This window comes from Homalodisca vitripennis, chromosome 1 (assembly GCF_021130785.1).
Source record: "Homalodisca vitripennis isolate AUS2020 chromosome 1, UT_GWSS_2.1, whole genome shotgun sequence".
NCBI lineage: Eukaryota > Metazoa > Arthropoda > Insecta > Hemiptera > Cicadellidae > Homalodisca > Homalodisca vitripennis.
This window is the reverse complement of record NC_060207.1, coordinates 168197216-168210169: the sequence shown is the minus strand read 5'-3', so window position 1 is coordinate 168210169 and position 12954 is coordinate 168197216. Positions and strand designations below refer to the sequence as shown.

Genomic DNA, 12954 nt, shown 5'->3' with positions numbered 1-12954 from the left:
AACTAGTTCTCCTTTCTCAAGAATAAATAATTTTTTAGTCGTAGAACGTGAGAATAGAAGTCCTTTTCATATCAGGTTTTTTTAACCCTTTGCACTCCGACGTCCGAAATATCGGACATCGTTGTTTTGGCCAAAACCTCGGACGTTTGCTGTTTAGGCCAAAACCTCGGACGTCCGAAATGTCGGACGTTTGGTAAATCCTTTATACTGGCTTTATAAATTATCCAAATGCGGTAAATTTACGATATACGCAAGCTGGATAGTTGTTGGATGTAAAAACGTAGTAAACCTTTATACTCTATAGCGGTGATTTTGCAGTTTTACATTGTGTTGTAGAGGTTTGTCAACTTCACCATTTTCGTCAGCTGATTTGATCACAACTTCAACAGCTGATCTCTTCATTGTTTTGTTTAGTGTGATAAGTTATTTCAGTCAATAAGGTTATGTTGACGATATGAGTGATATTTTTGTCAGTAACATATCAGATTCGGAATCATCTGACGATGCCAAAAGTGAAAGCGAGGGAGGTATTACGGTACTTTGGGATTATACCGACCACACCCAGATATGAATCGTTATTTGATATTTTGCTTCTACTGATTACTAGATTAGCGTAGAACAATATTTCGTCAATATAAAACAGGAATTGTCTTATCGCAAACCCCTCGCCATCCTCAGACAGAGGTCAAAGTCGAGCGGTCTAGTAGATAACGTGATTGCAGAGTCTCGCCGCCCGTTCAGCTGGTGCGTCGCTTTGTTGTACTTCCGTGTTTTACCCCTACATTTCTCCAAACACAAAAATTCGACAAAAACAAACATTACCAAACAAACACTAAACTCTTTATTGAAAAAACACACAAAACTTGTTTTTATTCTTGATCACACTCCGCCACCCAAAAGCGAGTGCCTCCAGCTATCAGCGCGCTGATGTCAACGAAAGAAAAACATCCCTCGAGTTAGTACCTATCAGTAAAATATCAAATTCTAGAGGCTCTGATCAGAAATATAAATTGAATTGTAATGGAAAGGTAATTATGTACTGTGCTAAAAACTTAAATAATCATGTGATGCCGCGCGGCCTGCCTGCCGTAATCGGGATTCTCGAGAAAGATAAGATAACAGCGACAAAAATACCGATCACAATATGCTGGAAATGCTTGTTGATTGATGGAATGTTAGTTCTGTTACTCAACTACATCGTTTTATAACGTTCTGAGTTCATTGAAAAAGGTTTAAGCGTTGGGGGCATATAACGGAATCTGACCCCATTGATAATCGTTGTAAGTTTGTAATTTTGTAATTAAAGAGTTGTTTTTTCGTTTTATCATGTTTGTTTCTATAAATTTATATTTTTGTGTTCTTCATACTGGTGCGGCCGGTATAATCCCAAAGTACCGGTATTACGGGCATAAAAAGGTATAAAAAAGTAAGTATTCAATCATTTGACAAATAACTCACTATTTGGGGAAATTATCGGAAATTACAAAACTGCCTACAACATTTTTGTTTATAGAGGTAAGTTTATGAAATTTTATGTGCATGTTTACAATTATATAAGGAACCTAGAAATAATAATAGTTTATATAATGTCAATGCAATTTTTTTCAGTTATAACAGCTAAAAGTTAATTTTTGTAAAAAATTTTTACAAAAAAAATTTTTTTTAATGTGAAAAAGGTATTAAAAATAAGGTAATTACAAATATATATTTTTTACAATATAGAATTTCATGAGAAATAAAACAAAACCAAAATTATAACTCTATCTGCTAAAATAAAAAAGTTACAATTTTTTAACAAAACCTTTACAAAATTGATAAAAAAGGCTCCGAGGTTTTCGCCAGTACTTGTTGAATAGAGGCCCGAGTTTTTGGTAGTGACCAAAAATTTTACTCTCGAGTGCAAAGGGTTAAATATTGTATTTATTCACATCTGAATACAGTTTATGATGTAATCTATATATCATTACATGTAGAAAGAGTATTTTCATATAAGATATTTTATTATAACAATTTATAAACTTTAGAAAAACATCTGCAGCTGATATTGTAGCTGCAGGTCACAGCATCACCAATTATGATGAGCATTTCAAATAATAGGCCTACACCATTTTCTGGCTTAATTATTAAAATAGAATATTGTTTGGAATAATATATTTGGAATATGTTTTGAATTTAGGAAAAAAATTCACACGTCTTGCTAATTTGGTAGAATTATACTAATTTTGAAATTTTACTTTTATTACATAATATCATAATATTACACAATTTTATTTGTGATGTGTATAAATATATGTTTTTGCTATATATTTTTATATAATACACTTTACATACAAATTGTTTACTATTTTTATGATGAGTTAAACTTGAAATTTTAGTCCTAATACAATAGTTTTCTTATACATAAGAAGTATCCCTTTCAAAAATGTAATCAGGATATAACACGAGAGACCATTTACTTGTGAATAATTGTATGCAACATCATGGGATAAGTATGAAAACTATATTTGTTATGAGTTTTTTAAAATATATCTTGCAAGTTCAAGGGCATTCAAGTTCTAAGATGTAATATTGATTTATGTGAAAGTGGTTTTCTATGTGCAATGATTTAATTTAACATCTCTCTTAACCCTTTGAGTGCCAAGACCATATATTGAGTTATGGAACTTTTTGCAACATATGTTATATTCAGGGGTATGTCTAAAAATGCCAGACCCGGAAATCCCAGTTGTGTAGCAACTTAGTAAAACATTTTTTTAACAGGATTATTTCCATAGAAACTTATCATGCTGTAGATCAAAATGCTTGGTTTTAATTGGGCTATACTTTTATTAGTAAATTTTCTTACAGTTTATTTCTTATATATATATATTTTTAACACAAAACAAAAAAGTTTTCTTTTTTAACATTTTTTTAAAGTTTTATTGCAGTTTTTACAAATAAAAAAAAACATTTTTACTATGGAAAACACTTTCTTTTCTAAGGGAATATTACTAATAAAAAATGTGCAAAATTTCATAGTGTTATGTTCAAAACCGGGACAAAAAAAAATTTTTTTTTAGACCAAAACTGTTTGGAAAAAATACACACATAGCCTCATCATATACATTTGTGTGTGGTCTAAAAGAAAACTTATAAAATTTACTCACCACATACAGTATTTCTTATGCTCAAGAATGAAAGAATGAAATTTCAGTTCAAAATCTTCACTAAATGTTTATATACAATTATTTATATACACTATTCACAACAGTTTGTCTTCACTTCACTTGCATTTGTGCTTTGGGAAGCAGGTGCCATGACAGCCTTCCCCACAGTTTGTGCAAACTGTTCTAGACCTCTTCCTTCCTGTTTTGAAATCAGGCCCCCTCATTGTACATACAAAACAAGTCTTTTCTTTTTTTCCGGGCAATTTTTCTAATCCAATTTTTCTTTTGTCACCCTCTACGTTTACAGTTTTACCTTGCTGTGCTACCCATTCATCAGAAATACTTTCAATGATTTGCACAGTATACTGGTATCTAGAAAGAGGTTTCCTTTTGTTTTGGCCACAATTTTCCCTATATATAATGTAGGAATTTATTACCATTCTTGCAAAAAGATTAAAAACAACCTTTTTCCAATACTTAACTGTTCGTCTTTCGTCAAGGTAAGAATAGAGCATCATGTCGAATGTGTCTATCCCACCCATGTGCTTATTGTAATCTAGTATGATGGATGGTTTGTTTTCAACTGTTACCCTGCCATGCCTCCTTTTGGTATGTACAATATCTTTTATCTCAGCTTTTGAGGACAGCAAAACAACTGGTTTTTTTTGTGATGCTTGTTGTCTATAGGCCAGTGTCACTATGTTTCCTTGATGGTAGTACTTCTTCTGGCCAACTTGAAACTTTTCTTTGATTCCATCAGGCAAGCCTTTTTTATTCTTCCTTACTGTGCCAGTAAAAAAGGTTTTTTTCCTCATACAATTTTTTGACCAGCGGAATACTAGAAAAAAAATTGTCTGTAAAAACATGAAACCCTTTCTGTAAATAATTACAAGCACGAAGAAGAGAAGTGACAACCGAATAGCCAAGACCATATTTTTTTACCTCATCAGATGGAGATGTGTTCTTCTTACCCTGATAGCAAAATAAGCTCATGCAGTAATTAGATACAGAGTCACACAACACCCATAACTTTATTCCCCACCTATGGTGGTGCTTATTGGGGAGGTATTGTGTTATTCCGGTTTGACTTTTCGTCCCAATTAGAGATTCGTCGACTGACAACTGTTCATGGGCTGTATAAAAGAATTTAAATAGCCTATTACAGTGCTCAATTAAGGGTTTGAACTTTTGAGTGGGGTTGTAACCTGGTTGGTTGGCTTTAGGTAGTTTTTCATTGTCAACAATGTGAAAGAAACTAAGCAAAATTTGAAATCTATTTCGTGTGAACATCTTACTAAACCATGGAGTTGCTTGTGAGTCACTAGTTGACCAATAAGAGGGGATAGTTGGTTTCCTAATCAGGCCCATATTTAAAACAGCAGCAATAAAAGCCTTCATTTCCAAAATGTTCACGGGGATCCAGCTGTGCCTACGACTACCAGGTGAGTCATTGTCTGCAAAAGACGAAATTGTCTGGTTAGCATACCTGTTGGTTTCAACCACAAACATAGTCAAAAGTGTTTCTGTAAAAAATAGTGTAAAATAGTCAATGGGCTTAGAGTCAACAGGTGGGCAATGTCTAGGTCCTGGAGATTCAACATAAGAAAAATCATGAGTGAAGTTACTGCGGCTCTCTTCGTTTATACTAAGCCAAATATCATTGTCTGTAGGCCCGTCGGCATCATCACCCGATTCAGAGGAACTGGATAACACACTCCTATCAATGATTCTACTTACGTTAGGTCTAGGCCTAACCTGTGTTCCTGACGTACTAGGCCTAGGTCTAGAAACATCAAAGTCACTCTCTGAGGATTGACCTCTATGTACATTTTTTTGTGGCTCATACAATGGATCAGCATCACTATCATCACTAAATAAATCACTAAGATCGTCTTCTGAGGTTAGTAAATTACCATCAGATACATCACCATCAAGTTCTCTGTCCACCTCACTTGATCTAAGGTTCTCAGGATCCATTATTCAGCCATTTGAAAACTACTTAAGTGTTTTACACACTAATAATAAACACTACACGCACAATTCAAACGATTGTAGCACAAAACGTAATAATTACGCTATTAGAATTCAAGCAACAATGTTTCAAAAGAAACAACACACTAGCACGCGGTTCTGCATTCGTCGTCTGCCACGCTACTCAGCTAGTCAGCTGTCGGCAGCGCTGTGATGGCCATTGTTTTTTTTTTTAGATTCTCTTCTGGATTGGATTTTTTTTTCCAAACACCACAGAAAATTAAAGGCATATTATTAGAAATACAATTTATTACGTAGAAACATAAAAATACCGAAAAATATAAACAAAGGATCTTAAAATAATTGGTGGCGAAGATTCGTCACCATGGCATTTCTCGCATATACAACTGGTGGCGAAAAGTCGTCACCGTGGCATTTCTCGCATTTATCATTGGTGACGAAATTTCGTCACCGTGGCACTCAAAGGGTTAAAATCACGTGTTATGTCCAATTTATGTGTGAACAAACTCATGGTCTATATATTCCAATTAAACAGAGCACTAAATCAATAAAAATTAATTTTGCAAATAATATTTACATACCAGCTGGTATATTTTAAACAGCTGACAGTGGTGCAAAGTCTGCTCTGATCATGTGACTAAAATTCAGACTGCTTATTCCCCAATGCCAGACCAGTGGGGTGAAGCCCAGATGTTTTTTGTCATATCTAGTATTTTTTCCCATCGTCCTTGGCACTTGAACTTTAAAGTGAATCCCATAAAACTATCTTATTTTTTACACAACTTGAGAAATTTTCCTGGGACCGATCCGCTTACTTACTTACTTACTTACTGCCGGGGCGTAACAAATCTCAGTCGATTCTTTGCCTCGTCTATGAGCCTCTTCCACGCCACCCTGTCTTCCGCCAGATCCACAGACCCTCCACACCGGGTCACATCTTTGACCACTTGATCGCACCATCTTATCTTTGGCCTACCCAAAGGGCGCCTTCCTGTCGGTACCGCCTGGTAGACCTCTTTTAACCTTGTGCCCTCCTGTCTCCGATGTACATGTCCTAGCCAGCTAATTCTCTTTGCCTTCACCAAAGCCACAATATCAGGATCTTGGTATACATACGATCCGCTTATAGAGTAAAATATAAAGATGGACAGTTTTTGAGTACAGAATTATGGAAGGTTGTGGTTAGAAAGTAAAGTATACCTATGTATGATGCGGCAGCTGTGCAAGGAGGTGGCACCTCAGATCAACCTGTCCGGCATCTGTCGTCAATTGGTGGCCTGTCACTACTACAACGGAGTCGTGGAGCTAGTGCTGGAGTGTGCGGCCAAGTGTGACCCCAAAGATATAGCCTTGCACTACTACACTACAACTCAGCCTGGCGACGACACACTCGGCTACCAGGCTTATGCGCAGAGGTAGGTCTATCCAATGTTTTAACATTTAGGGATATAGGAAAACTCAAGTAGTAGCCTACTTTTATGTTACAATTAGCAATGAGGAATTTTAATGGATTTCAAAGTTACTTCTCTTTTCGGAAGTGGAGTGGGGATGAACAATTGCCAGTAAAATGGGATGATTTGTTGAATGATTTATAATCTTAAAGGTCTTTAGAGACACCATGAATATTAGCAACTAATCTGTTTACAAACATCACATTCCAGTTGGTGGCACTTTAATTTTTGTTTTTACACAGAATAAATAGCCTCATATAAGATTTATGTTGGTAGGAAAACTATAGAGTATTTTTTTTTATTCGTGTTCTCTCAAAATGAATTTTCATTGATGAAAGTTCTGCTTCATTAAAAGTCCAGTGTTATCATATGCCTTGATTTCTGTGAAAAATATAGTTATCCTTTTAGGTCAGGTGGTTAAAAATAGTTTTCTTCTGTTGTTTGATTTAAAAAAAGACTTTAAATTTTAGAAGTCAAATAATTGGTTCTGATCATGTTTCACTAATCATTATTGAGAAGAGAGTTTATTGTGAAACATACAAAAATATCTTCACTGCAGACAATGCAAACCCCAAAGAACTTAGAAACTGAGTGTATTTGTGAGGATTCTTACAATGTTATTTAATTACTTTTAATTAAAAAGTGCTACAGTGAGAGGCAGACTTGAGTCAAGTATTATCCTGACTCAGATACAAAGTCTGATGCCTAAGACCTTATTTTCTCTTGATTCCTAATTCCATAATTAAAAGCAAATATGCAGAACCTCTTATTGTTTATAGTGGGTAGCTGAGACTCTGCTGTATAATGTTCTGATAATATTCGATGATCTGGATACTGGATAATATTATTGAATTGTCATTATTGTTCAAATAAAAAAAGAACTCAGTTTTCTTCCAGTGTTAGTACTGACAAGAAATGATGCAATTTAATTCAAGTGGTTCTATTAAAATACTCTTGAGTATCAACTAATGACAAGTTTTGTTCACTAGACTAGATTGTTACAAAGAAGTGAAGGCAGTTCTAGACCATCTACGACACAAGAGTAACACCGCTTCGTACAGCATCCCTACCAGACCGGGATTACCTCCTCCCCAGCCCCCACCCAGTGCCTCACCACTTGACGACACCACCAAGGTATATATATTGGATTAAAAGTAATCGTGAGTGTGTTTTCTTTAAAATATGTATGTTATAAAATTTGTCAATTATATCAATTTTAATTCTCCAAAATAGTCATTAGCTTAATATTTTATTAAGTATTCAATCAGTTACAATGTTGTAAAAAGCTATCTTATTTCTTTATTGCAATTAGACAATTTATTTAACAAACAACCAAACTGCTTGGGTGATTTAGCGGGAAAGAGCACTTAGGTCTGTTAGCACTGCTAGACCTCTTGGATTTTCACCAAGCGAATTCTGTTGGAGACTAGAAACTATGTTAAACAGTTCTGGTAAATAGTTCTCAGCTGGTAGTGCCCTTTTATCTGATGTAGAACATCTCTCACCAGCTGCAGTGCTTCAGATGCAACTTCTTAGAAGGGTGAATGTAGAAAAAGCTTATTCATCTGAAACTCTGGAGTTGTTGCCCATCAATGCACATTGCGTATAAGTACAGGATCACCATGATTGTTGAAATGCTGCAGTTACTAGTTATAGAATAAAATATGTTTTGTCAATCGCACATACATAAAATTTAAACATGATTGGAGTCTGGTATTGTAGAATAAAATGAGAATAAGATAACCCCATTGGGCACAGCCTGTACTAACTTAACTTTCATGTTTAACATAAGATGTTACATATTTCTTACAGTTTATTTTTCAAACTTGTCAATTGGGTATTCAGTTCTCAATGTGAGGTGAAAAATTTCAAAATCCTTTACTGTATTGAACAAGTCCATAAAATCTTTGCTACAGGTGGAAGATGTGATCAAGCAGTGTATGGAGTCTACAGACCAGCTGTTACACATGGAGGTGTATGAGTGGTTGGTGTCACACCGACTCTACGGTGATCTGATAACAGTAGCCAAGCCCAGTCTCGAACTATTCCTCAAGCGAGCCACAGCAAGTCCCGCCCGGCGTGATGCGGCAGAGTTTGCTGATTTGTTATGGAAGTATCATGAACGCCATGGCAATCATTCAGCTGCAGCACAGATTTTATATTCACTTGCCAAAACTCCTGGGTAAGTTGAATTCAAGCACAATTGTGAAAATATTTAGTCACAAGTCACAATTTTACATTTCTTCCTCTGTCCTTGTTTGATCATTGAGACTTGTTAAACTTCATCAAATAAATAACTATCAAATTATGTATATATATTTTTATTCATTATATTTTATAGCTTGCCAGATTTCATATACTTAAAAGGTAACAAAATATTACAAGTATTAATTCACTGGAAAATTAGTATTGTGGTTTCCATTAATTTTAAATACTACATTAAAACCTTTTTGAGGAACATTATATAATGAAGGACTTTTTCCCTGTAGTGTCTAATCAATAATCCAATACCAATCAAGTCATTTTTAGTGTCTTGTGTGCATGCAACTGTCCATTCCTGAGAATATTCTGTTGTACTGCATGCATCATGACCTCAGCGGCAAAGAGGGATATTACTGTGTGTATGTTTAAACTAAAGGTATTCCTGCTGTGTATAAGGGCCGATGACACTACCCAACCAAATTGTCACTTACTGTGTACACATTTCACTTTCTTTAATCATTAGAGGGTTTTCTGAACTCCAGATAATGCAATTCTGCTATTAACAAATCATTTAAGTGGTAGTGCAGTTCATTACTGAAAATAACTTTGTTTGTGAAGCTGTCATTCTCCTGTCGTTTTTTTCAATACCCAGTTAACAGACTGTCATCTTTTCTGGTGATATGTCACTTTTAAATGTTGCATAAACTGAATTTTATAGGGGTGATATTTGAGATTTTACCAAAGAATTCTCTACAGAGAAGAACTCTTAAACACATTTGTTGAGAGTCACCCAACGGTGACTTATTGATTTTGCTTGGCTAACAGCCACACTGTCACAAATCAATACAATGTTCTGCTCAATCAGAACAACGGCGGCCAAAACTTTTAATTTTTACAGTTGAACCCGTCTCAAAGACTCTTTCAAGAGTCTGTAAACTGTTGATTCTTTCAGTACTTCATTACACCCTAGAGTAACACGAAGTTGCACAGTAGCTGCTTAACTTTCTCCACTCTAATAAAATGTTTTGTAGATTAACTAACACTCATTGTGCAAAGTAAACTTCTCCGTGGTTAGACAAGAATGCATGAACAAGAGAAATATCAGCTCTGTCAACAATCGGAATATTTCCAGAAATACAAGCGAGATTAAACATAGTTGTTAACCGGTAAACGAAATTTTACCAGCTGTTTCAAAACCGTCACTCTTTTGAATCACTCTTTAGAGCAATTTATTCCTTAGATAAATATTTTTATTTGTAAATAAAGTAAAGTGGACAAAGCCGTTTTTGTATTTCATTAACGTTTGACTACATTCAAATGTAAGTACACAGTACAGTGAATAAAAGAATTTTGATTTTAACTTTGGGAACCGAAACATTACTAGACTAGATTTGGACCAAACCTGACCCCCAAAGATGAATAATAGGATCATGTCTAAAATCAAACTAAAATATCAGATGTGAAATTTAACTCAGCTGATATAATAGAGCTATCATTTCAAATGTTAGGTTATGATTTCATAATTTTAGCAATTTATAGGTTACAGCAAAAAACCACTGATTCATTTTTATTTGAATTAAACTCTTATATGAATAAAGATTATATAAAGAAATGTAATAACCTACTAATTATAGGAGACATTAATATAAATTATCTAGAGCAAAGCAGTGTTATGGATAATTATAAACTTACATTAGCTTCCAATGGATTAGAATCCCTAATCAACGTCCCTACAAGGATCACAAACTTATCTAAAACTTGTATTGACCATATAATTGTAAAAATAAGAAATAAAAACAAAGTTAGAACTGAGGCTGCAGTAATTGATTGTCAGATAACGGATCATTGTTTAACAGCTGTTTGGTTCTGGAGGCCAGGTTGGGGGATTGCGTCAGCTGATTCGGTTAAATTTAGAAATAGTCAATGCCCTTATCGCATCAACCATGACCAACTCAACAATTTACTTGATAATGTGGACTGGAATGGTGTGTTACTAGAACGTAATGCTAATAGTGCTTTTGATATGTTTTTAACAAATTTTCTTATTTAATAAATGAAAGTAGGAAAGAAGTACATTATAAAAATTGCAGTATAAATAAATTAAAACCATGGATGAATGATATTATTAATTTTGTAAACGTATAAAGATGAAAAACTTGTTAGTGAAAAAAGTGAAAAAACAACCAAACAATACTTTATTGAAATCGCAATTTATAGAAATTAGAAATAAACTTCAGACCGATATTCGCAACCTAAAGAATAAATATTACGAATCATTGTTTAGCAGACATAAAGGAAACTCAAAAAAAACTTGGAAAATTGTTAAGGAAATAACAAACCAGAAACCCAGTAGAGATTCTATAGTAACATTAGAAATTGATGGCAGGCATGTAAATGAGCCTCGTGTAGTAGCTAATGAATTTAATAATTATTTTCTTTCTGTGGCTGAAAAACTAAGTGTAAATAAAAACAAATCAGATATTTTATCCACTCTAAATTACAAAGAGTATTTTATCGAAAGGCCAGTTTTAAAATCAATGTATATGGCCCCAGTACTAGAGACAGATGTTAGGGAAGCGGTGAACTCATTAAAGAATGGGACTTCTCCTGGAGTTGATGGTATTAATTCACATATTATTAAAAAATATTATCAAAAAATTGCTCCTGTCCTGACGTATGTTATCAATTTGAGTTTTGAGACAGGGGTTTTCCCTGGAAAGTTGAAGGAGGCTGTGGTGATTCCAATTCATAAAAGCAGCTCGAACCTGGCTTGTAATAACTACAGACCCATCTCTTTGCTTTCTTCCTTTTCAAAAATTTATGAAAAAATAATGAAGAAAAGATTAATACTATTTTTAGAGAAAGTAAAATTCTTTAGTACAAATCAATTTGGTTTTAGACAGGGAATGAATACGGAAACTGCATTACTAGATTTTATGGATAGGGTATCAAATGGAATGAATGATGGAATGCGAGTGAGTGGTCTATTTTTAGATATTCAAAAGGCTTTTGATACGGTTGATCACAGAATATTGCTACATAAGATGTACAATTGTGGTGTAAGAGGTGTTGTGTACAGATGGTTTAAAAGTTACTTGCTGAATCGATCTCAGTATGTAAGAATAAATGGGATTTTGAGTAATATGGAAGTAATAAAATATGATGTTCCACAAGGATCTGTTTTGGGAGCAATACTTTTTCTAATTTATATTAACGATCTATGCTGTGCAAAATTTAATGGGAAAGTAACATCATTCGCCGACGATACAGCACTTTGCTATGTTGAACGGAATTGGAATGAAATAGAACTAAAAATGAATTCAGACTTAGAAGCGCTTCAATGGTGGTTTTCAAAAAACAACATGGTACTTAGCTCTGCTAAAACTAGATTTATGAATTTTAGTTTAAGACGAGAGGTTATTTTTGAAAATAAAATTTTTTATAAATGCATTGATTGTATCAGTGGAGGTGGGCAGTGTTCTACTGTTTGTGCTGAAGTAAAACCTGTGGACAATATAAAATACTTGGGAGTAGTATTGGACAGGGAACTAAAATTTAAGAATCATATCATGAATTTGAAATCAAAAATAAATAGTACTTTAAGGTTATTTTATTTTTTACGAAATATATGCAGTAAAGAATTATTACTGGTTCTATATTTTTCACTAGTGCATAGTCGATTGGATTATGGAATAATTTGCTGGGGAGGGACTTATCGTTCAAATATCAAACCAATCTACATGATTCAAAAACATTTTATACGAATAATATAAAAAAGCTTAAAACTGAAAAATCTTTCCCAATTTTTTGCAATTTGAAAATCTTACCCCTGCAATATATGTTCGTATATAAAGTTTTAAAAATATTTTTCATTCGTAGCAGATGCTGCATAACTGATAAGGCTTTTAAGTCTAAACTAAGAAATGCAGCTAGTTTTACTGTACCCAAACCTTCCAATACATACTTCACAAAAACATATTACTTTTTAGCACCAAGAATGTTTAATAAATTGCCAACTGAAATTCAAAATTTAAAAACAGCAACCTTTTTTGCTAATAAAGTTAGAATATGGTTGTTTACTGTTGAAAATATTGAAGATAAGATGTTTAATATAGTTCAATAGAACATTCCTTTCATAACTTCTAGTGTACTATCCTATTATG

The 12954-nt window shown here is 33.9% G+C and overlaps 1 protein-coding gene across 1 annotated transcript in view; it reads left to right on the top strand.

Moving 5' to 3' along the window:
* LOC124352703 (nuclear pore complex protein Nup155) overlaps positions 1–12954 on the top strand; it is a 64058-nt gene that overhangs the window by 35838 nt on the left and 15266 nt on the right. The window contains exons 18-20 of the mRNA XM_046802315.1: positions 6357–6553; positions 7579–7723; positions 8506–8771. Coding sequence (XP_046658271.1) covers positions 6357–6553; positions 7579–7723; positions 8506–8771 — 608 coding nt within the window. The remainder of the gene's footprint in view (positions 1–6356; positions 6554–7578; positions 7724–8505; positions 8772–12954) is intronic.